Source organism: Lepus europaeus, chromosome 17 (genome assembly GCF_033115175.1).
Source record: "Lepus europaeus isolate LE1 chromosome 17, mLepTim1.pri, whole genome shotgun sequence".
Classification (NCBI taxonomy): domain Eukaryota; kingdom Metazoa; phylum Chordata; class Mammalia; order Lagomorpha; family Leporidae; genus Lepus; species Lepus europaeus.
The window spans coordinates 14,773,486-14,797,873 of record NC_084843.1 but is presented as its reverse complement, the minus strand read 5'-3'; the positions used below and the strand labels follow the sequence as shown (position 1 = coordinate 14,797,873).

The window sequence follows — 24,388 nt, the reverse complement described above, 5'->3', positions numbered from 1 at the left end:
CAATGATAGACGCAGACATCCACCCAGGTGTTTCTCAATGGATGAATATGCGGGCTCATCTCGAGGCCTGTATGCTGTCAGCATGGGAGGGACGATGGCGCTCTTTGAAAAGAAGCACCAGATACAAGTTTCGGTGAACATGTTCGCTTTATTAACCATCACGCACATCTTTTAAAGGGCAGGCAAGGTGGCAAAAGGTAGGCAGGGCAACACTAATTCTATAGGATAGAGCTGATGTCGGCATTGCTGTACTTCTCCAATCAGCTTGAGGGTCACATAGCTAGTAGCTTTCCAGGTAGGCCTGGGCCACACCCAGAGGCAGTTTACCAGATTGTCAGGGGTTGGGGGAAATGTGCCCCAGGCTTCTGCCGCCTGCCAGCAGCCAAGCTGTGGGGTCCCTCCCGGGAGGCACGGTGCGCCATGCTCTCTCAAGCTCCTGCATGGGCAGTGCAGGCAGTCTCATGGGATCACCCACATGAGTATATAAACAATATGTGATATGTATAAGTGGGCTTCAATACATTTGGAAGAATGGAATTAAAAGTTTATTTTGGTACAAAAATACTTTGAATCCATGTATCATGCTTTCATAATATTCATCTCCCTCAAACTCTTTGAATACCTCTCATTTATATGATTTAAAAACTTCTGCACTGAAATAATCTTTTAATTTCATTTTCCTTCCCACAAATTTTCTAAGTACATATAGTATGAGTTTTTCCCTCTCTTTCTCTCTCTCTCTGTGTGTATGTGTGTGTATGTGTGTATGTGTGTGTGTATGTGTATAGTGGACAGGAAAAGAAGGCTATTCTGACACATGCTACACCATGAATAGGCCTTGTGAACCTTGAAGACATGCTCAGGGAAGTCAGTGAGTCATAAAAGGGCAAATACTGTATGATTATACTCAGAGGAGGTACTTAGAGAAATTGAAATGATAGATACAGAAAATTGAGTGACGGTTGCTGGGGACTGGGGGTATGGGAGAATGGGAATTTATTCTCTTTAATTGGCACAGAACTTTAACTTTGTAAGATAAAGATGTTTTAGAGGTAGATGATGGTGATGATGGTCACATAAGAGGAATGTGTCACTGAACTATACGCAAATAATCCCCAACTCAAAATGGTTCTACTTACAGGTTTTCAGCTTCTTATAATGCCAAAGTAGAACTCGTATTTCAAATGTCAACTGTGTCTTTTCTTGAACTAGTGGTATGTGTAGCGCATCCTCTCATAGTGCTTGACAGTGGGAGTGAGCCGTGGCTCCCAATCAGCTACACAACCCCAAGGTTAGGCAGCCAACATACATGGTATACAGTGTTGCTAAGCTGTAATGTTCAGAAGGGTAAATGTGTTTTTTACTAATGGTATTTTAAATTTATAAGTTGAGGAGCATCTGTATTTAATAGTTAAAATATTAAAAAAATAGAAGCACCCAGTATGTAGCACAAAATAAACTAGTCACAGAATGTTCCATATGGTATCACACCATTTATAGAATAAAATGCTGCAACTTATAAACATGTATATATCATAAATATAGAAACATTCATGAGCAAATATGGGGTAGTGGTTGCTTCCAAAGAAGAAAGGAAAAAATGAAACTTGAATTGTTAGGTGGGAGTGCACAGGGAATTTTTGTCATATCTGTAAAAGTTCTTTTAAAAAAAAACCACAGAAAGAGACATAAAGAAGTAGGAGGATACACTGAGAATTACAGGGAGCTCTTAAAGAATTTTAATCAAGACAGTGAGAGTATAAGATCTGCTTTTTAGAAAAAATGCCTCTGGAGTGGGCATTTGATATAGTGGCGGAAATGCTGCTTCGGATTTCCGCATCCCTTATCAAAGTGCTTGGATTTGAGTCCTGTCTGCTTTCTAGATCCCAGCTTCCTGTTGGTGTCCGCTATAGTGGGCTTGGGTCCCTGGGTCCCTGCTACCCACATGGGATTCATAGATAGCTTTCCCGGCTCCTGGCTTCAGCCTGGCCCAGCCATGACTGTTGCTGGCATGTGGGAAGTGAACCAGCAGATGGAAGATTCTCGCTTCCCCTCCCCTTTCACCCCCCTATCCTTTTAAATAGTAAATAAATAAATAAATAAATGTTGACTGCATTCACACAAAAGGAAAAAAAGGTAAAAGATTAAAACTTCTGGCTAGTGATACACACACACACACACACACGTTTATAATGCCATTCTTTAGATAATTTATCATTCACCTAAAAGAGAGTGGCTTATAGAGTTGGAAGAGGTCTTCAAAAAGCCCAAGTTTTAGTTAATGCTTATTTTTTATTCTCTTAGTTTCTTTCCCTGTATTAACTCTTGTATCATTTGGGTTCTCCTGTGGTGGTTGGGGGTAAGATGGCGAAGAGTCACGACATAGACACCGGGAGTCAGGTGAAAGCGGGCTAGAGGCAAGCAGCCTGCAGACTGGTTTATTTCAGGAAGTACCTGTGCTTATATAGCTGAGGCAGCCAATCCGGTCAGAGGGAGGGCCATACTGTAGGCAGTCACTGCCTGTTGCTAAGTAGACTCCCCTGCCAGGTGGGTTCCGTGGCCATTTTCTCTGCAGCTGAGCTCACATCCTGCTGGCTCGCTAGCGCCATCTTGATGTGTCCTACTCATTCCACCACAACTCTTAGATTCTTTTATCTTGCATTTTTCACCTGCTTTCCATCCCTCTTTTTACCTGGCTTGTATTGGATGCTTGTCCAAATTATTTTTTAGCTCTATGTAGTTTTGAGTTGCTGGGTCACTGTCTTTTTTGCACTCTAGACAGTTTCTTTAAGGATTCTTCCCCTTTGGAGACTTTAGGTAAAAAAATTGCTTTCTGGAAGTTCTACTCTTTCATTATTATTATTTTTCTTTCTTTTTTTTTTGCAGATTTATTTATTTATTTATTTATTTGAAAGGCAGTGTTAGGGAGAGGGAGAGGCAAGGTGGGTGGAAAGGTGGGAGAGAAAGAGAAGATTAGAGAGGAAGGTAGGGGAGGTAAGAGGAGAAGTGGAGAGGAGAGTAAAAATCTTCTATCCATTTGTTCATTCCTCAAATGGCCACAACAGCTAGAACTGGGCCAGGATGAAGCCAGGAGCCCAGAACTCCATCTGGGTCTGTGATGTGGGTGGCAGGAGCCAAGCACATGAGCCATCTTCCACTGTCTTCACAGGCACATTAACCAGGAGCTGGATGGGAAGCAGAGCACCTAAGACTTGAACCTGTGCTTGTGTAGGATGCAGGCATCACAGGCAGAAGCTTAATCTGCTGTGTCCCAATACTAGCCCTTTTTTAGAAAAACAATTTAATTCAGAGTTACAGAGGGAGAAGAACAGATACAGAAAGAGGGAAGTTCTACTCTTATCTGACTTACTTTTGAATTTACTTAAAGCATGGTATATGTAATTCTTTTATTGGAATAATTATAATTAATGCACAATCAGTGGCCATGGAGAGAGCGAGAGGGGCGGGGAGGGAGTATTGGGCTTGGGTGGAATAACTGAAATTTAATTACCTTAATTCATTAGCTGACTTTTTAAACATTCCCATACCTTTCATTTTCTTTTCTTTCTTCTTTTTAAAGATTATTTATTTGTTTGAAAAGCAGTGCGTCAAAGAGAGGGTAAGATAAAGAGATCTTCCATCTGCTGGCTCCCTCTCCAATTGATTGTGACAGCCAGATTTGGGCCAGGCCAAAGCCAGGAGCCAGGAGCTCTATCTGGGTCTCCCATTTAGGTAGCAGAGACCTAAGTGTAGAGATCATCTGCTGCTGCTTTCCCAGGCTCGCTGTTGCATGCTGGATCAGAAGGAGATCCTACTATTTCCCCCTCTTCATTTCAAGAGCCTGTGTTCTTTATAAGTCTCCTCCTGTTCCCAAATAGGACTAATCTTTCAAAATCCTATTATGATACTTCTATGTTATCAAACATTTATAAACCTAAATTATGGAAAAATAAAGGTAATGAAGAGGCCATTGCACAGGTTGTTTAACTTCTTTTAGGTATAAGTCTTCATATCTAATATACGGTAATACTGCTCAAATAGGCTTGTTTCTTATTTTTTCTTTTTGTTTGTTTTTGAATGAGTTTCACTTAATTTATATAAGAGGCAGCGACTTTTTACTTGTTGAATATTATAGTTAGTGGTGCATTAAGCCTATGATTATAGAATGGATTGAAATTATGTTTTTGTTAAAATTTTAAAAAGAAAGGAAACAAGGAGGGGGGTTGCCAGGGGAGGGAAGTATGGTTATCTTAGAATTGTACCTCTGAAATACATGAAATCTGTTTTTATATTAATAAAATTTTAAAAATTAAAAAAAAAATAGAGAACTTTCTTCCACTGGTTCACCCCTCAGTTGCCTGCAGTGGCAGGGATTTGACCAGGCCAAAACTAGGAGCTGGGAACACAATCTGGGTTTCCCAGATGAGTGGCAGTAACTTAGCCACTTGAGCCATAACCGGCTGCCTCCTGAGAATGCTGGTATTGGGAGCAGAGCTAGGACTTGAATCCAGGTATTCCCATATAGGATGCTGTAGTTTTGACAAGCATCTTAAGCCCTAGGACAAACACTCACCCTACTTAACTGGATTGTTACAAAAACCATGTAACGAATGTAGACAAAAATATTTTGGAATTTTTATTGTGCTACATGTCTTAAATTAATTCTGACATGTAAAATTGGCAGACTACCTTCATCCTAAAATGGGAACTTCAGAACGTTGATTTTTAGGAATGTTAATAGATGTTCTATGAAAAACTTCTATAGCCAGAACATTGGGTGAACCCTGGGTTAAATAAATGTGTTAGATTTCTGTACCTTTATACTCATTTATGAACTAAAGAGAGAGATTATATAAATTAAGGAATATAATTGGGGGGTGGAATATGTGTCTTTGGAGTACACTTTGGGAAATACAAATCAAGAAGTATTTTATTATTCTCAAACTTCCAGCTTCATTTTTTAAACTCTAAATTTGATTTTTGCAATTCCTTCAATCTTCACTAGTAAGATTATTAAATAAAACCCAATTTCTTTCAGTATTAGTGTTTCGTATTTTGCTTCAATAAGAAAATGAGTAATTCAATATATCTTTGTTTTACAAGTATCCATTTTAGATTCTCTTTTTTAATCTTTAAAATTTAACTGATACATATAATTTTCATTTTATATGGAATCATGTAATATTTTGATACATATATACAGTGTATAATGTTGAAATTAGGGTGAATGTATCTAACTCTTCAATCATTTATCCTTTATTTATGCTGAAAACATTCCAAAATCCTTTCTTTTAGGTTTTTTTGTTCTACAAAGGCATCTATACTACCTTAAAATTTATCTTTAGAAAGCTTTTTATTGGCCGGCATTATGATACAGTGGGTAAAGCTGCCACCTGCATCACTAGCATCCCATATGGGCTCTGGTTCATGTCCTGGCTGCTCCACTTCCAGTCCATTTCCCTGCTAACAGCCTGCCTAAAGCAGTGGAATAAGGCCCAAGTATTTGGGCTCCTGCCACCAAGGTGAGAGCTCCAGATGTAGCTTCTGGCTCCTAACTTTGGCCTGGCCCAGCTATAGCCATTGTGGCCATCTGGGGAGTGAACCGGCGGATGGAAGATCTCTCTGTCTCTCTTCCGCCCTCTGTAACTCTGCCTTTCAAATAGATAAATAAATCTTTAAAAAAAAACTCACACCTTTTTAAACCTATCTGATTTTATTAAGTACCAAGACATTTATTAAGATATGGCAAATCTAAGTACTAAAATGTCAGATACTGTCCTGAGATTCCCTAGCTACTAAATTCTGAACTATTTGGAAACTGAAAATTTAAGTTAGTATACATGTCAATTTTGAGGTTATATTGAGGTGATATTCCTTTTTATTAACCATTCTTCTTTATACAGTTCATGGATTATTCATGTTTTTTACTTTTTATCTAGGTTTGTCTCAAAATGATTCCCCTTTACCTAAAATAAATGCTATCCTTTTGAAATAACAAATTTTTAAAGTGACTTGAATGTTTTATTCTTATAATTTCAACTGTTCTTTCAGTGATTATTATAAGTACAATTTACTTTTGTATACATACGTGTAGTATGTGATTTAAAATTTAGATTTCTTATAGGTATTCCCTTTATTGATATTCATGAGTTTTACTATGTGAACCTTGGTTTGTTTACCTGAAGCTATGTCATTGAAATTATCTTCCAATATAAAGTACACTTAATTGTATTCCTCTCACTTCCTTTATTCTCATAAATGCTTAAAATTATTTGTGGGAATTTTAAGCAAAAATTATTTTTACTTAAGGAACAGTGTAATTGATTAATGACACTAAATTGTAGGTAGTGGGAAAATTAATGAAAGACTATTTTTTTGCTTCGTCATTTTATGTGTTATATATTTTGGCCATTGATTTTTTCATTTTATTTGTCTCAATTTATTATTTTATTTTATTTATTTTTCTGTTTTCTAGCTTGTGATGAATGGAAAATATTACCGAAACCAAATCTTCATAGAGATGTCAACAGATTTGGACACTCTGCAGTAGTCATTAATGGGTAAAATAAACACATTTTGAATTTTTGGAGAGTGAAGGATATCAGTCCTTGGCACAATTACATATTCTGTTATTTGTTTTGAAAACTTTCATTGATACTTAGTGGAATTGAGTTTCATATATCCTTAGTCTACCTGGTTTTGGTTTGTTGACCATATCCTTCCTTCCTTCTTTTTTGTTTGTTTGTTTGTTTGTTTAAATATATTTAAGGAGTAGGAGGGTAGTCAAAGGAAAGGTGCTAAAGTAAAATTTCAGATCCTATTGAATTCTGTACATTTCAGAGATCAGATAAGGGATGATTCTTCCTTTAAAAAGACTGAAGGATAACCATAGATAGTCTAATGTCATGTTTCTCTCAAGGAGAACTAAGAAAGTGAGAAAAATTAGATTATTAGTTCTGTCATTAAATAAATATAATTTTTGACAAGTCTCTTTAGCTGTCTGGACTTTTATTTTCACTGGTATATTGAACCCAGTCATCATTAAGTTACCACCCTTCTTTAAGTTGATATAATATTTCTGTTTCTATAGCAAAAATTTGTTAATTTGGACTCAGGCAATGGTAACAAATACGTGAGTTCATTCATTAGCTTAAAATTTGTACTGCACAATGATTTATAAATTTATATTATTACTACCTCATCCTGATTATGTAAAAATTCTTCAGTGTTCTCACAAAATGATGTGTTAACTACAGTGAAAATGTGTAACTGATCAATTAGCCTTTAAAATAAATCAATTTCAAAAGTAAATGAAATTCAGTGTGAAATATAAAAAGTAGCCTTCCATTGAAAATTATGTGGTTTTTTTTGCTTTTTAAATAATAAAACATATTCATAAAGCATTTTTCAGATATTTCCATTTATTAACAAATGACTAGAAAAAATTATGCTCTTACTGAGGCCATGTCAAGCTGTTTTGACATTGGTTAGTATTGTAAGTATTGTCTAGGCTTCTCTTTCCAATTAGAAATTTTGAAAAAGAAAAAATAATATGAGAAGAACCTTTTGTTTAACTTCTAAATTCTTATCTGTATTCAAACTTTACAATTCCAGATATTCTAAAGTATATCGTGTCTAGGCATAGCTATAATCTATTTCTTTAAAAATGACTGCCTACCTTATTTAAACATTGGTTTTCTTCATGATCAAAGTAATGTACGTAATCCATGTATCTTTTTTATTGCATTAACAATAAACAGATGTTTTGAAGACTTAATGTTTCCTTACACATGCCAAATATTTCTAGAATATTTGGCATAGTCATTCACCTGGTGTTATCATATCATATTGTATGTTAGAATTATGACTTTGAAGAACAATACTGACAGAAGTATTTAAAAATGTTAAATATATACTTCAATCTCTGTTTAGTTTTTAAAGTTAATTCATTAGATAGACTTTTAATATTGTTTCTTCACTATTTTTGTTTTGTTTTTAATAGGTCCATGTATGTTTTTGGGGGATTTTCTAGTGTACTCCTTAGCGATATCCTTGTTTACAAGCCTCCAAATTGCAAGGCTTTCAGAGATGAAGAACTTTGTAAAAATGCTGGTCCAGGAATAAAATGCGTTTGGAATAAAAATCATTGTGAATCTTGGGAATCTGGAAATACTAATAATATTCTTAGAGCAAAATGCCCTCCTAAAATAGGTACTTTGTTTTTCTTTTTTCCCTTTTTTTGGCAAAAGTTTCTTTATTTGGCTAGAAGTATTAATGCATTCTGCTTGTTAGAATTACCTTGGTAGCTTTCAGAAATGAACAGTTCATAACTCTCTAATTAGGAATTCTAATGTTTGAATTTAATGATTAATAATTTAATATCTCTATTAGTTGTTTTGTTTTTGAAATTTATATACGTTGCGTAACACCATTTTATATGTAGCATGGATATATATATATATATATATTATTTTGTAGTATAAGTTAAAAATGCTTTCAAATATATTATTCCTAAGAAATTCTATATGCTTCAAAAAAGAACATGAAGTAATTTATTCTGCATTTGGTATTATTTTTCTTCCTGAATTATTGCCAAAGTACACCATAAAATTCAAACTTTTTTTTTGAATTTGATCACCATTGTTCTAATTTATATTCTTTTTTTATTTATATAAGGTGAACACATTTCCTGTATTTCATATATACAGATTTAGGAGCATAGTGATACTTCCCTCCTTAATATCCCTCCCACCCATATTCCTACCCACCCTCTGCCTTCCTTTCATTTCTTTTAATTTTTACAATGACATACTTTCAGTTTATTTTTATAATCATAAGCTTAACCCTCCACTAAGTAAATAATTCAACAAATAGCAAGAGAAAAAAAAAAAAACATTGTTCCTCAACAGTGGAGACAAGGGCTGTAAATAATAATCAAATCTCAAAATGTCATTTTTGCTCATATATATTACATTTTTTATACTCTGTTAGTTACCACAGATCAGGGAAAACATATGATATTTGGCTTATAAAATACTGAATAAGTAAATTAGACTCAAGAAAAATTATTAGTATTTATTTATTGTTCGTATCAAAATTTTTCAGTTTTCTTTCAATGGGTAAGCACTTTTACTCATTTTTGGTGATGGAATTCACAAATATATTTGCAAATTTTGTTGGTCTATATTAACCCATATGTGTCTATTATAAAAGTGATGTGATAGTATTTGTTATGATTTCTTTTGTTTATGTAATAATGCACTTTGTTACATGATATACCTGTAAGTTTTTTTCCCTTCCAAAATATGGAAATTTAAAATGCTATTGGATCCTAGTGAACGGAATATGTAAGATGGGGGTAGAAGGCGTCTAAGTCTTGTAGATAGAATTAAACTATAAGGTTTACTTCATGCTGGAGAACTTATTTTGATATTAAAGGTCATTCCTTTAGTTAAAAACTGTCCTAGTGACCCCTAAATAGATGTTACATATGTGTTGATTAAGGAGTGTGCCATTTTCTTTTTTGTCTTGATGTGTTCTGTTTCCCATGTGCATTACAGCTGCTTCTGATGACAGATGTTACAGATACGCAGATTGTGCCAGCTGTACAGCCAACACAAATGGGTGCCAGTGGTGTGATGACAAGAAGTGCATTTCAGCAAACAGCAACTGCAGTATGGTTAGTATTTGTTGGTGAATGTTGATATAGTTAACACTGCAGCTTTATAAATATTATCTTACTATTTAATAGTATTGTACAAAAAGCATTATATACATTAATACTTTTAGAAAATATGTGGAGAATCATTTACTTCTTGGCACCTAATTCTGTTTTGGATCTATTAATTTCTTTTCATTGATGAACCTGGGAAAAGCTTTTCAAAAGCGATTTTAAAAAAAGACTATAACCTAAATGCAGTTTTCCATACCAGTGTAAATAGGATTCTATAGATAGGTATTAAAATTATTTCCATGGGATTCCTGTCAGACTGCGTTGATAGTGATGTGGGCCTAGTGTTTTGTTTACATACTTTGTGTTTAAATTTAACCTAAAGTGTTGATGCTGGTGATTTCCTTTTTGTTTGCCTTTAGACTGGAGGCAATTTTGGCTAGCAGGGAACCTTTGGAATGTATGGAAACATTTTTAATATCATAACTTTGGGGTGGCCACTGGCATCTAGTAGGTATAAGCCGGAGATGCTGCTTTACATCCTATACTGCTAGAACAACCTTTTCAGAGCAAATAATTATCTGACTCAAAATGTCAGTAGTGCTGAAGCTCTATTTCAGTTGAAGAAAGACTATTAAAAACATACAATTCATATTTAAGATAGATGAAAATGAATTAAGAGCAGGACATTTAAGCTTCTAAATTGATAGCATCAAAACATCCTATGTTCTTTAGAAGAACAAATTGAAAGGCAAGTTTTTAAAAACAGTAATTTATAGGATTAAAGATTCTGTTATTGAACTATAGCTGAAATGAAACTATATAGTAAACACACAGACTTTTAACTAAGTATTGTATACATTCCTTTTCTTCCAAATTTCTAGTAATTAACAAAAGTATCTACTTGTTTTTCAGAATAGTAGGCGGAGGTTATGACAAGGCAATTTGAAACTAAGTAAAAAGTTTTTATCACCTAAAATTATCTCTAGTTACAAATAATTTTTTCAAAATACTTAATTTTATGATTCTATTCTAAAATGATATTCAAAACCTAAAATGGAAGAAAATTTGTTTTTTCATTAATTCATTATATTAACAATTTTGCTTTCATACATATTCTGCTGACATAGTTTTTATTGCTATTAGTTGTTTTAATAATAAAGTGTACTTACATTTTGTCTTATTTATTTTATTCCTATGACATGAGTATACTTTGAAAATCTAAACTATATTTTAGACTTGCATCAATATTCATCTAGAAGTAGAAATTAAATAATATAAGGTAGGAGAATAGGGACGTATTAGTGAAACAGAATCAACAGGAAATGTGTGTGCATGAATGTGTGCATATATGTTTATATATGTGTGTGTGTGTATGTGTGTGTGTGTAAAGAGACTTCTCACAGGAATTGCCTTACATGATTTCAGTGGCTGAGAAGTCTTGTGATCTTCCATCTGTGAATTGAACATCCGGGAAAGCTGGTGTTCTAAATCCTAGTCCGAGTGTGGAGGCCTGAGAGCCAGCAACATTGATGGAAGAGGTCAGTGTTTCAGGTCAGCAGTTAGGTAGAGAGAAAATTCTCCCTTTCTTTATCTTTTTAATCTTTTAAACCCTTAAAGAATTAGATGTGCCTATGCATATTGGAGAGGGCATTCTGCTTTAGTCAGTCTACTGATTCATAGCTAATCTTATCCTTAAAAAACATCCAGAAATAATGCCTAGCTACATATCTGGGTACCTGATGTCCTAATTGAATCAACACATAAAATTGATCATCACAAGCCCACCTCTTGCCAACTTAGCACATATACACATCTCTGTAAACCATACTTAATCACCAAGTAAAAATAATAACAGGATTATAATTCCACCTAATGTGACATAGCTATCCTGTGTGCAACTGAGAACACACTCACTAACCCCTTCTCCAGAAAAGAAGGAAAAGTCCTTGAGATGGATTGCTTACTCCTGTCCTAATATCTTATAACTTAAGTACCATGATGTGAAGGTAATAATACTTTAATCCTGATATAAAATCAGTTCATCTTATGATACATGATAAAGTTATAAGAAAGAAAAAGGGTAAGTAAACAAAGATATGACCCACACATGTAACTGGTCATATGATTGAAACCAGTCTTTTTTTATAATTTATTTATTTGAAAGGCATAGTTCCAAAGAGAGAGGGGGAGACACACAGAGAGAGAGAGGGGTCTTCCATCTGCTGGTTTACTCCACAGATGGTCATGCAATAGCCAAGGGTGGGCCAGGCCAAAGCTAAGAGCCCAGACTTCCATCCAGGTCTCCCATTTGAGTGTCAGGGGCTTACATACTTAGGCCAATTTCCTCTGCCTTTCCAGTCACCTTAGCAGGCAGGTGGATCAGAAGTGGAGCAGCTGGTAGATCAACTTGTGCTCATATGGGTTGCTGGTGTTGCAGGCCATGGCTTACCTGCTGCAACACAATGCTAGCTCCTGTAGCTGGGCTTTACTATGTTCCCTCTGCCTTCAGTGATCACTTTAGTTGCTTGTGGTTCTTTATCTACTGGGGTGGTTTGTACCTTTATTCTGAAAGATCTGGGGGCAGTAATAGTCCTGGCTGGATTGGGCTGTTATAGTTTCTGTTTATGTTAATCACTGGGCATGGTAATAGCAAGAGATGCCCAAAGTGATCTCCTGTATTTCAAACATGTCTGTTTTTTATGTTTGTTACACAGTAGCAGTCCATTTTTCCCTTGAGAGTCGGGATTAGTCACTCCAGATATCACAATAATTTCCTTCTTTGCTTGTTGATTTAGAGGCATGAGTAGCTCAAATGGCCGAGTGGCAGTCTTTTTTTTTAATTTTTAAAAGATTTATTTATTTATTTGAAATTCAGAGTTACACAAAGAGAGAAGGAGAGGCAGAGAGAGAGAGAGGTCTTCTATCTGCTGGTTCATTCCCCAAATGGCTGCAGTGAAGCTGCGCCAATCCGAAGCCAGGATCCAGGACTCTTCTGGGTCTCCCACGTGGGTTCAGGGGCCCAAGGATTTGGGCCATCTTCTACTGCTTTCCCAGGCCATAGCAGAGAGCTGGATCAGAAGTGGAGCAGCTGGGACTCGAACTGGTGCCCATATGGGATGCCGGCACTGCAGGTGGCGGCGGCTTTACCTGCTATGCCACAGCATTAGCCCAAGTGGCAGTCTTAGTATCCAGTTCAGGAGAATCATTGTTGTGTTTTCTGGTAGAGAAGCATTCTTCCTTCTAGAGCTAAGAATCTAGGCTAGCAGAGCATGAGGTCACAGTGACAGGAAGACAAAGTTTTCTAATGGATCAATAGAGTTTTTAGCAACTGATGCCACTCCTATTTCTGCTCCTTGATTTTTGAACCCATCAATCCTGGCTATGATAGAATGATATCATATACAGTTGGTCCCAGACTTAGGATGGTTTGACTTGCAATTTTTTTCACTTTAAAACAATGCCAAAGTAATACGCATTCAGTAGAAAATATACTTTACATTTTTGATTTTGATCTTTTCCTGGCCTAGTGCTGAGATAGGATACTTTTTTGAGTTGCTAGGGAGTAGCAGTGAACCACAGGTCCCAGTCCGACACATGATTATGAGGGTGAACAACTAATACTCTGATGCTAAACTATGATGTTCAGCATTTTTCGTACATTAAGCACATTTTTGACTTAATGATATTTTGAGCTCATGACTTTTTTGGGGGGATATAACTCTATTGTAAGTTGAGTATCATCTCTATTAGATACTGATTCAAACCATAGATATATCGCCTTCTAGAAAACTTTGCCAGAACTAGCTGATACTGTAACTGAATCTTCACAAGATCATTCCACTGTTTTGTCAACCTACCTGCTTTAGGATTGTGGGGAACATGATGGGAACAGTAAATTGTGGGCATGATCTACTGCCAGCCTTCATTTGGTTGAAGGGTGTTCCTTGGTCAGATGGTGGATAAGGCATTTTGTAGGTCTGCTGATAGTAGAAGTACTGCATCCAGGGAAAGAGAATCTGGAGCTAGAGTAAGTGTGTCTGCCATAAGAACAAAATGCTACTCCTTCCATGATGGCAGCTGTTCAGTGTAATCAACCTGCTATCAGGTAGGTGTCAGATAATCCAGGAGAATCGTGCTGTATTGGGAGTTTGGTACTGATTTCTTCTGCTAGCAGAATGGTTACTCAGCATTGGCCATAGTCAGGTTAACCTTAGTGAGTGCAAGTCAATTGTGCTGAGTCTATGTATAACTCCATTCCTGGTACCATGGCTACTTTGACCATGAGCCGATGGTAGTTTGGGGAGAGAAGCTGACAGGTATCTACAGAATTGGGCATACTTGATTATTAAAATTCCTCTATCGCTGATGCCTTCTTCTGGTGAGCATTTACATAGGACACAAGTATCTTCACTTTTTGTTTTTTGCCAATTCAGAGACGTTTCTCCACATAGTTCTTCCCCATATTTCCTAATCACCAATTTTCCAGTCATGGTTCATACAAGTCCCTGCCTGTCCAGCCAAACCTTTGGACTCTGCCCATAAATTTTTATCTAATTGCACATCTGATCATTTCTCCTTCCAAGTAAAGTGAACAACCAGGTATACTAATCAAACTTCTGCCCACCGGAGGATTTCCTTCCCCACTGTCCTAAGGGTAACCTAATAGTGTTATTAGCTACCCATTTGTGGTGAGGTCTGGTACAGAACAGACTATAAATCAGGTTTTTTTTTTCTGTTTAAAAAACTTTCACGTGTTTATTTATTTTATTTGAAAGAGAGGTGTGGGGGGGGAGGAAGTTGGGAGGGGTGGAGAGAAAGAGAAGGATAAAGAGAGAGAGAGAGGGGGAGAGAAAGAGAGAGAGAGAGAGAGAGAGAGAGAGAGAGAGAGAGAGAAAGAGAGAAAATGGAATGGAATCTCCCATCCACTAGTTCATTCCCCAAATTAACTTCAGTGGCTAGGCCTGGGCCAGGCTGAAGCCAGGAGCCAGGAATTCAGTCTGGATCTCCACATGTGTGGTGGTGACCCAAGTACTTGAGCCATTATCTTCTGCTTCCCAAGGTATGTATTAGCAGGAAGCTAGAATCAGGAGCAGAACCAAGACTTGAACCCAGTCACTCTAGTAAGGGACGTGAGCATCCCAAATGGTGTCTTAACTTATAGGCCAAGCCTATGTCCATAGAATCATCTTTTCCTTTGTAAAGTGATCATAATGAATTCTCCATGAAACTGGGAGGGTGAAATGCTGTATGGCAGGAGTGAAAACTGTAGACATTTGGCTACTTTTTCATGTAACTTACTTGTTACCCGCAGGACCTGCTGGAACCTAATCACATAGATACCATTTCCATTTGATGATGGAGTGCTACTGTACATGCTCAATTCTAGGACTTGCTGGGTCAGGTAGCTTCATCCAGTGCATGATGGGAAGGTCGTAACTCATAATAATTTGGTGCCCCATGGCACTCATAATTCAGTATCTACTAAGGCCCACTAGCAGGATACATGCTGTTTCTCAAAAAGAATAGCTATTTACAGGGGATGATGGGGCTTTGCTAGAAAATCCCAAGATTCTGCACTGTAGTTTCCCTGTACAGGCCTGTAAAGGGTTCCAGACTTCATCCCTATCTGCCACTAATATTGGAGGCACCACTGAATGTGCTGGTTCACATGCCTCAAGTGGAAGAGCAGATTACACAACATTCTGGACCTTTTATGGAGGCTTCTTTTATTCTGGGCTCCAGGGTCACTCAGTAGATGGGCAAAGTAGCAATGAAAACTACTTTGTAAAAAAAAAGTAACAAGGCAATTGAACATAAGTGTTGTGCCTCTTTTTTGTTTATGTGGGAGGGAGCAGCGGCAACATCTTATCTTAGAAAGGACATTTTGGTATCCTCATCAGTAGATCTCTAGAAATTTCACCACAATTAGGGCCCTTGAATTACTCAGATTTGGTTTTTTACCCATTGACACCCAAATGTCTTGCCATTAAATCTAGTGTTGTTACTACTTCTTGCCCACTAGGTGCAATGTGTATTATTATCATCAGTGTGATGGCACACTGTGATGTCTTCCAGAAGGGAAAGGAATCAAGATCCTTGTGAACTAAAGTATGACATAGGGCAGGAGAGTTGATGAACCCTTAAAGTAGAACAGTGAAGATGTATTGCTGCATTTCCAGCTGAAAGGAGACTGCTTTTGGTGGTCTTTACTGACAGATGTCAAGATTTAAGCATTTTCTAGATCATAGCTGCTTTACCAGCTATCAGGGGTATATTATTTTTTTCAAACAATGAAACCAGTCTGGTAGAGGAGCTCCAGTTGGAATCACCACCTGGTGAAGCTTGTGATGATATAGTATTATTCTCTAAGACCCATCTGTTTTCTCTACAGGCCAAACAGGTGAGTTGAACGGGGATGTATTGGAAATCAATACTTTTGCATCCTTCAAGTCTTTGATCTGAGATTGATCTTTGCAGTCCCTCCTGGAATGTGATATTGATTTTGGTTTACTGTTCTCCTAGATAGAGGCAGTTCTGGTGTCTTCCACTTGGCTTTTCCCATCACAATAGCCCTCTTTCTACAGGTTAAGGAACTGGTGTGAGTGTTCTTCAGCTGATAAGTACTTGAGTTCCGCCTATGCATTCTGAACTGGGGAATTGACCGCAGGATGTGTTTGGGGCCCAGATGGCCTATTGTGAAAGCTAAAGCTCCATACTTGACTGCCATAAGCCTGACCGGTGGACCACAGTGAAGTTTTGAGTCTCCTGGAATTAGTGTCACTTCAGAGCCAGTATTCAGTATTGATAAGTTTTATTTTTCCCCATGTATAGTCAACCTGAAAAGGACCATAGATTCCTTTGAGGATGGGTTGTGAAAGAAGAATAGTGTAAATTATTTTGTAGTATACTGATCTCCTTCCTCAAGAAGACCCAGTCTCCCCTTCATTTAAGAAGTTTTGTGTCTGAAAAATGGCTCAATTCTGGGAATTACTTGAGAGGCTATGACTCTTTTTATGATTCAAGTCAGGCTTTTCTTCACTTGATCTAGACGTTGTCTCCTTATACAGATCAATTAAGCATTTAGTAGGCTTCTTTGTGTTTCACTTTTACCAACACTGTGATGTGCTACCCAGTGTCATAGGTCTAAGCAAGTCAGTCTATTCTGAATACTGCTTTGCCTCTCCTGTCCATCATTGCAACCACATCCACCTTCCCTATGGCATTACGTGCTGTCACTTGGCCCTTGCCTCATTGGGTTCCAGTTATTCTCATTGCATTTAAGTTTTCCAATTCAGTGGCTCTATTTCCCACCATAAGTCTTGGCCTGCAGAGAGCAATCAGGACTTTTCAAGGATTTTTTGCCCCCCCCCCATTTATTTCTCATAGTAGTAGTAAAAAGTATGTCTTTTGGACACTCTCATTGTGGATAAGGAGTTGTTAAATGACAGACCCACTCTAATAGTCCAATATCCCTAATGTTACTAACCTTTGAATCCATACTTTTTTATTCAACTGGTGTGGGTCTGGCATTTTCATTTACTCAGTGTGGGCCACCTTTTGATCTACATTTCAGCCAGCCAAATTCTTGGAGTCCGTTCTTTCTTTCTTTCTTTCTTTCTTTGGACAGGCAGAGTTAGAGAGAGAGATAGAGACAGGGAGAAAGGTCTTCCTTTTTCCATTGGTTTAGCCCCCAAATGGCCGCTATGGCCAGCACTGCGCCAATCCAAAGCAGGAGCCAGGTGCTTCCTCCTGGTCTCCCACATGGGTGCAGGGGCCCAATCACCTGGGCCATCCTCCACTGCCTTCCCGGGCCACAGCAGAAAGCTGGACTGGAAGAGGAGCAACCGCGACAGAATCTGGCGCCCAAGCCGGGACAAGAACCCGGGGTGCCAGCGCTGCAGGCGGATCATTAGCCAAGTGAGCCGCGGCGCTGGCCTGGAGTCCTTTTTAACCCTCCAAACTATAACACTAATGGCAGAATTTCTGCTTTGTGAGACAATTTAAATAAATTTGGTTTTACCCAACTTTATGTTATTTCCACCATTATCCCACATTCTTATTATCCATTTACCCACATATTCCTTAGGTTTTCTAGGTTAACAGCTTAGAAATAGCTAATGCTGTTCTTGATGGAAATAAACAGGAAATGCAAAAAAGATTTATTTAGGGTAGAATATGAGTGACCTAGCCCTGGGAGACACAAGTCCAATGAATTTCAATGAATAGTGAGAGGTGTTCCAAAGTGATCAAAGTATTGTCAGAATTTATGTCTTACACTGTAAACATACATTGGCTTGGCTGAAAAAGGTGTACTTTAGGTAATATAATTGGCTAAAAATTGCTTTAGAGACTGCAAGGGTCTGAAAAGAAGTTGCTGAAAAGGTGACAACTGATTAATTTTAAGGAAGGCTTTTCTGGGAAAGGATGAGGAATGTATAGGAAAAAAAAAAACAAAAAAACAAAAAAACAGAGAGCACAGGTGTTGTGCTGCAATGCCTGGGTTCCAGTCTTGCCCCTGTTTCCAAACCAGCTTTCTTCTAAGGTGCTTTCTGGGAGACTGCAGATGGTGGCTCCGGTACTTGGGTCCCTACTATACATGTGATGGATCTGGGTGGAGCTCTTGGCTAACTAGCTTCAGCCTGGCCCACCCAGCCCTGACTGTTGTAGGCATTTGAGGAGTTAATGAGTGGACGGAAGATTCTCTCTCTCTGTCCTCCCACTACATGCCTTTCAAAACAAAAAACAAAGCAAAGGATTATTCAGGATTGTTGTAGTTGGTTAAGACAAATAGGACCTTTGTACATATTCACTCAAGTCAAATTAACTTGATAGATAAGATTGATTACTCATCTTCTACTTCTCACCTAAGTCTCAGTAGGTGTTCCTCTTGGAATGCCTTGCAGAAGATTTTTACAGGCAGTTCCTTCTCATTGTGGACTGTCAGTGCTTTCTTTCTACTAGTCATTAACATAATTGAATCTAATCAGGTTAGCCCCAGAAATTCTGTTTTTCTAGAACCATTTCTGATCCCCAAATCTGTATGAGTCAGGGTTCTCCAGAGAAACAGAATCAATAGGTCTATCTGTCTATTGTCTGTGTATCCATCTATCCATCCTGAGATTTATTAAAAGAATTGGCTTACACAGTTATGGAACTGCGAAGTTCCATGTCTGCACATTGATGACCCAGGAAAACCAGTAAATTCCAGTCTGAGTCTGGACACCTGAGAGTCAGGAGCACTGGTGGTGAGGGCAGAAACCCAATGCCCCTCAGCTCAGCAGTCGGGAAAAAAGAACATTTTTTCCTTCTTTGGACCTTTTGTTTTATTTAGGCCCCCAAGGGATAGGATGATAGTCACCCACACTGGCCAGAGCATTCTACTTTGTCTGTTTATTTGCTGATCTCACATAGAAAATTCTCACAGACATACTTAGAAATATTATTTTACCAAATGGCTGGGTACCCTTGTGTCCTAGTTATTTGAATACATAAGATGAACCATACAGGACAAAAATGGGGAACGTTATTTTAGTTAAAATTTAGGAAGAGATTCTATTTTAGCTTTTGTTGTGTTTAGGAATTGTCTTTAGGGATTAGATTTCAACATAGAAATGTTGTGGGCACATTCTGTCCATAGCAGACACTAACACATGTGAAAATTCATGTATATAGATGAAAATACAAATCTTAGAAATTGCATTATGTAAATTGTATCAAGTATTCATTACAAAGAGTATCCTTTTTGCTTTGTGTTTTATTTTTGATGATATGTTAACAAGGAAAGCTTTGAGTACAATAGTATAAGTGAGCAGATGGTACTCACTTGTAATTTAGAATTTGATGTACTGTGTCTTTTAAACAGTTTATCTGAATGTCTGATGATTAAGCTAAACCAAATGCTAATGAATGTAGAAAGTTCTTTGAGATTTTAGTTTAAATTATGTGTATTGATATCTTATTTCATTTTTTAGCTATATTTACTTTAAGTTGCATATTTTATGTTCTAATAGGTCAAATAACCTGCTTCTCAAAGATTTTTATTTAAAATTTACATTTCAATATATTAGAATTAAAATGAATAGATTAATAGATACTCTTGATAGTCTGTTTACTAATATACATCTGATGCATTAGCCCAACATGCCAGCTATGTTTCAGAATCAGTCATCTGTCTTCCATCATTGATTAACTTGGCCCTTTGTGTGACTGAAGTGTCATTTCATCTATTGGACTTGCTCAATACCAATAAACGGCTCTATTGTACTGAATGAGAAGCAGTAGAATTATTTGGATGGGACTCTAATGTTATCTAATTGTTACTCTAATTGTTATCCTGAAGGCTGATATTAAACTATTCTAATATTTCAATGTTTAGCCATTCTCTTGTCAGCTTTATATGTTGCTTTATTTATCCAATAACCCCAGTAAATTCCTTTTCAGTTAACTGACAGATATTTGGAACTATACTTTAGTGGGCATATGGAATAATGCCAAGATTTATATTCCATATGTAAACAGAAAGTTATAAATCACAGAAAATAACAATTAGGAAGTTTATATATTTCCAAAGAATATGTGGTGGTTGAATAATAGTCACAATGTATATTGCATATAAAACTATATTTTCTTCGCTTTTGAGGAATAATGGTAAGCATTTCTTGGTGCTTTATACCTGTTACTTATTAGTAAGTGTAACTTGATTTAGAGAAATTAGTGCTGAAGTATTTCATGAAGGATAGTATAGTTTTGGTGGGTGACATTTCAAGTATGTAAGAGTATAAAAATTGCCTCAGTAGTTTTTTATATGTGAGGTAATTATAACTTAATTGTAACTTAGGCTTTTAGAATGGAATAGCTCCTTTACATGAGAAGACCTGAGAAGAATTTATATGCATAACAAAGATTGGAATGGGGCTCAGAGTACAGCATTACTTTTAAAAAATTTTTTTCCATCAATAGTCACATGAAGAGTTGGGTCAAAAGCTTTAGTATTTTATTTTCATGAGGTAAAGTTTTTCATAGATATTAATAATATCATGATGTGAACCTGGGTATATGTAAGGAACTACCACTACTACCAAAATTCCTTCAGGGCTTTTTTTCTTTCTTGACCTTTAACCTTTAGTCTTTCAGTCAGTGCCAGAATTAGTTGCAATATGATTATACATTAAGTAGTAAGATAGAAAAAATGTAGCATTTGCAAGGTCTTTGTAGCCTTAGTGAAGGAAATGTGACAAAAGTATATAAGAGAATTAGCTAAAATTATTTAGTGTCTGTGGAAGTAAGGTTAGTTTGAACTGCATGACAGTAATTTATCATTTAATAGTGTACTAGATTTTTTATAAAGCATCTCTTTAGCTCTTACTAGATACTCATTTCTCCTTCATTCCCATAAATTTTCAATATATTGACACTGTGACTAGAATATTTTCATTTTGTCACTAAGGAGAAATGCCTTTGCATATTGACTTTATTGAATCCCAAGACTGTTTTCAGATTCACTAGAAAAGTTTCTGCTTGGTGATTTCTGTTTCAGATTGTGTAATTTGTAGATGTTTTTCAGTAAACACTCATTCTAATTCTGAGAAAAATAAGCTTGTTAAAAGAACTGTAGACAAATTAAGTTTCGCAGCATTTACTTGAACAAAGAATGATTCATGAATCAGGCAGCACCCTGCACCAGTAGGAGTTAACAAAATTTTGTGGTCAGGCACAGAATTTTATAAATATTTTCTGTTTATAGAGAGGAAAAATAAGTGACAAATAGTTTGATTGGCTACAGTTTATGATTTGCCTTATTTATGCATGGTGTGATCAACTGGCAGTTTGGCTGCTGTAACTGGCTAAGAATCTGCTGTCTTTCAAATACTTCAGTTGTGACTTGATTCCATTGTAAGTCTATTGTAGTTCACTATGTGTAGAGGCTTTAGATCAAATTTAATTTATCAAACTGATGTAATAACGTATATTTCAATTCAGTAGAATTGTATTTGGAATTAGAATCTATTTTAAAACTAAGGATTTTAAAAATATTCTGAAGTTGAATTATTGCTTATAAAGTGGTGAAAAATAATACAAGTTTATCTTTCAATTTTCTAGTCTGTCAAAAACTACACCAAATGTCATGTGAGAAATGAGCAGATTTGTAACAAACTTACCAGCTGTAAAAGCTGCTCACTAAACTTAAACTGCCAATGGGATCAACGGCAACAGGAATGCCAGGCTTTACCAGGTAATGATTTTAAAGTTGGCCAATTAGTTTTATAGTTTACACACGAATATCATTGTAGTAAAGTACCTTTAGTAAGAATGTTAAATTTTCTAAAATTAAAGCAAGAGCAAGTATCAAACCACAATTTAGAAGTAATCATAGCATTATTTATACATAATAGTTATGTTGCATTTGTTTATAATTCTTTTCAGATGTTCATGATTTCTTGTGTTTTCTATACTATTGCTTTGATCAAATACCTGTTCATTGATTGAAAGTTTTATCTTAAAATATAATGACTCTTAATATCCAGTTTTAGAAAATATTAACATTGTGTTATATTTGATGTATTTTAAATGCCCCTTATTTTAACAGTTCAGTGGATATTTTCTACTGACTGCTTTTGAAACTACATGGTAATATTTATAAAAAATATTTCCTACTTTTATAAGACTTTAAGTTGCATAACTCCAGTAAAGCTCATTTAAAAAATAATTTCATTTTGTTTTTTATATTTAAAATTCTCAGTAAACTGCTCAAAACTGTATGGCTCCCAAATGTCAGAGTTGTAACTTGTTACTGACTATTTTATTTTTTGGGTCTCTCCTTATCCAAAATAGGTTTTATTTTTTTTCCATAGAAAAATTATTTCTTAACCTATATCATTCCAAAAATTATTAGAAAGCTCCATCACAAAATTTAGTTTAAAAGTGAGTCTTTCACTTTTGAATGTTCACACTACAAGGAAATCTTTAATATATGAAGTAATGGATACTAATTATCCTAATTTGATCATTAAAATGTATGCATGTATCGAAATATTACATTGTACCCCAAAATATGTACAATTATTGTTGTCAATAAAAATAATCTAATAAAAAGTGAGTCTTTCAAAGGAATATAAAAAGAAGGAAGGAAGGAGAATGGGAAGGAGGGAGGGAAGAAGGGGAGAGGGCTGGCGGAAGAGAGGAAGAGAAGTATCATTATAATCTTAGAATTGTATCAGTGAACTGCATTGTTCTCTTTGTATTGATAAAAATGTAAATTAAAAAGTAAAAAAGTGAGAGTGAATCTTTGTTACAAATTCATGTAATAAAATACAAATTAGTCTGCCTTTAAAAATACCTTGAAAGTTTGGGAATTTTTATTCAAATTTTGAATTTTGTTTATATACTGATAAATAGTGATATGTGTATGGGTGTTCACCATGAGAAAATTAGAGAGTATTAATTCAATATACAGAGTTGAGAAGTGAGATGACATCAAGACAGTAAAACTCATCTCTAAGAGTTAAACTACAAAATCATCAAGTGATGATTAATAAAAGAGCCTACTTAAAAAGGCAAAATACTTCCTGACCCAAAATAAAATTTGCCTGAGGTAATGTATATGTTTAAAGTAAGAATGCTTCATAAGAAAGGAATTCAGTTGCCCGTGGAAGTTTGGGTAAATGATAGTGAAGTTATCTTTTATAGTATCTATCTACTCATCCCCCAGGAAACTTTGTTTTGACTTAAGGACTCCACTTGACCAAGCTATTATCTGGAGACACTATAAAATATTAAATTATTCACCGATTCACTTTCCTGCATTCGTATTTACTAAGCAGACAAGTGGTATATGTAGTTTGATTTTCTTCTTTTTTAAAAATTTTTTAAAAATTTATTTATTTGACAGGTAGAGTTGTAGACAGACTGAGAGAGAGAGAGAGAGAGAGAGAGAGAGAGAGAGAGAGAAAGGTCTTCCTTCCATTGGTTCACTCCCCAAAATGGCCAGGAGCCAGGTGCTTCTTCCTGGTTTCCCATGCGGGTGCAGGGGCCCAAGCACTTGGTCCATCCTCCACTGCCCTCGTGGGCCACAGCAGAGAACTGGACTAGAAGAGGAGCAACCAGGACTAGAACCCGGTGCCCATATGGGATGTTGGTGCTGCAGGTAGAGGATTGACCAAGTGAGCCACGGCGCCGGCCCCTGTAGTTTGATTTTCATTCAGCTTGTCTCAAGGAAGTGAATGCTCTGAAAAGTGGGTCTGATCTATAGAGCAGTTTGATTTTCTGTGAAAGCTGATGAATTTCCTTCTATGTTGATCTCTTATGAACTTGACAATTGAATTCATCTCATTAAATACATTAAAAACTGCTAACTACTTTCCTTTTAACTTGAGTTGATGTTCAATACCTCAAAAGTCTAAAATATCAAAATAGTTGGTTTAGTGGTAAAATTTAATTTACTACTCAGAGGCCTACGCATTTATTTTTATTTGTGTAATTTGTCAATCAATCAGTTGTTTTGGATCTCATTGAAAAAAAATGAGACAAGGAGAAATAATTTAAGTCCTTGATCTAGTAAGGTGAAAAAAAAAAACCTCATAGTTTAGCAAAAACTTTTATACTATAAAGAAGAATGATTTGATGCCTTGGATTCCAGAGGACCTAGGAAGATGGCTACATATGTGGCCTCAAAATGTATCCTAGTTTTATTAAATGATAATTAAGGTTTACTGAAAG

General features: G+C 36.2%; 1 protein-coding gene across 4 annotated transcripts in view; it reads left to right on the top strand.

Annotated features, from left to right (window-relative positions):
- The window catches only part of ATRNL1 (attractin like 1), a 792,651-nt gene that overhangs the window by 176,093 nt on the left and 592,170 nt on the right, over positions 1-24,388 (top strand). For 3 of the 4 annotated variants that reach the window (XM_062214395.1, XM_062214397.1, XM_062214398.1), the window contains exons 11-14: positions 6,476-6,560; positions 8,003-8,211; positions 9,561-9,679; positions 21,773-21,905. In XM_062214395.1, coding sequence (XP_062070379.1) covers positions 6,476-6,560; positions 8,003-8,211; positions 9,561-9,679; positions 21,773-21,905 — 546 coding nt within the window. Of the gene's footprint in view, positions 1-6,475; positions 6,562-8,002; positions 8,212-9,560; positions 9,680-21,772; positions 21,906-24,388 lie in introns of those variants that run through there. The other variant, XM_062214399.1, reaches the window with a different exon arrangement.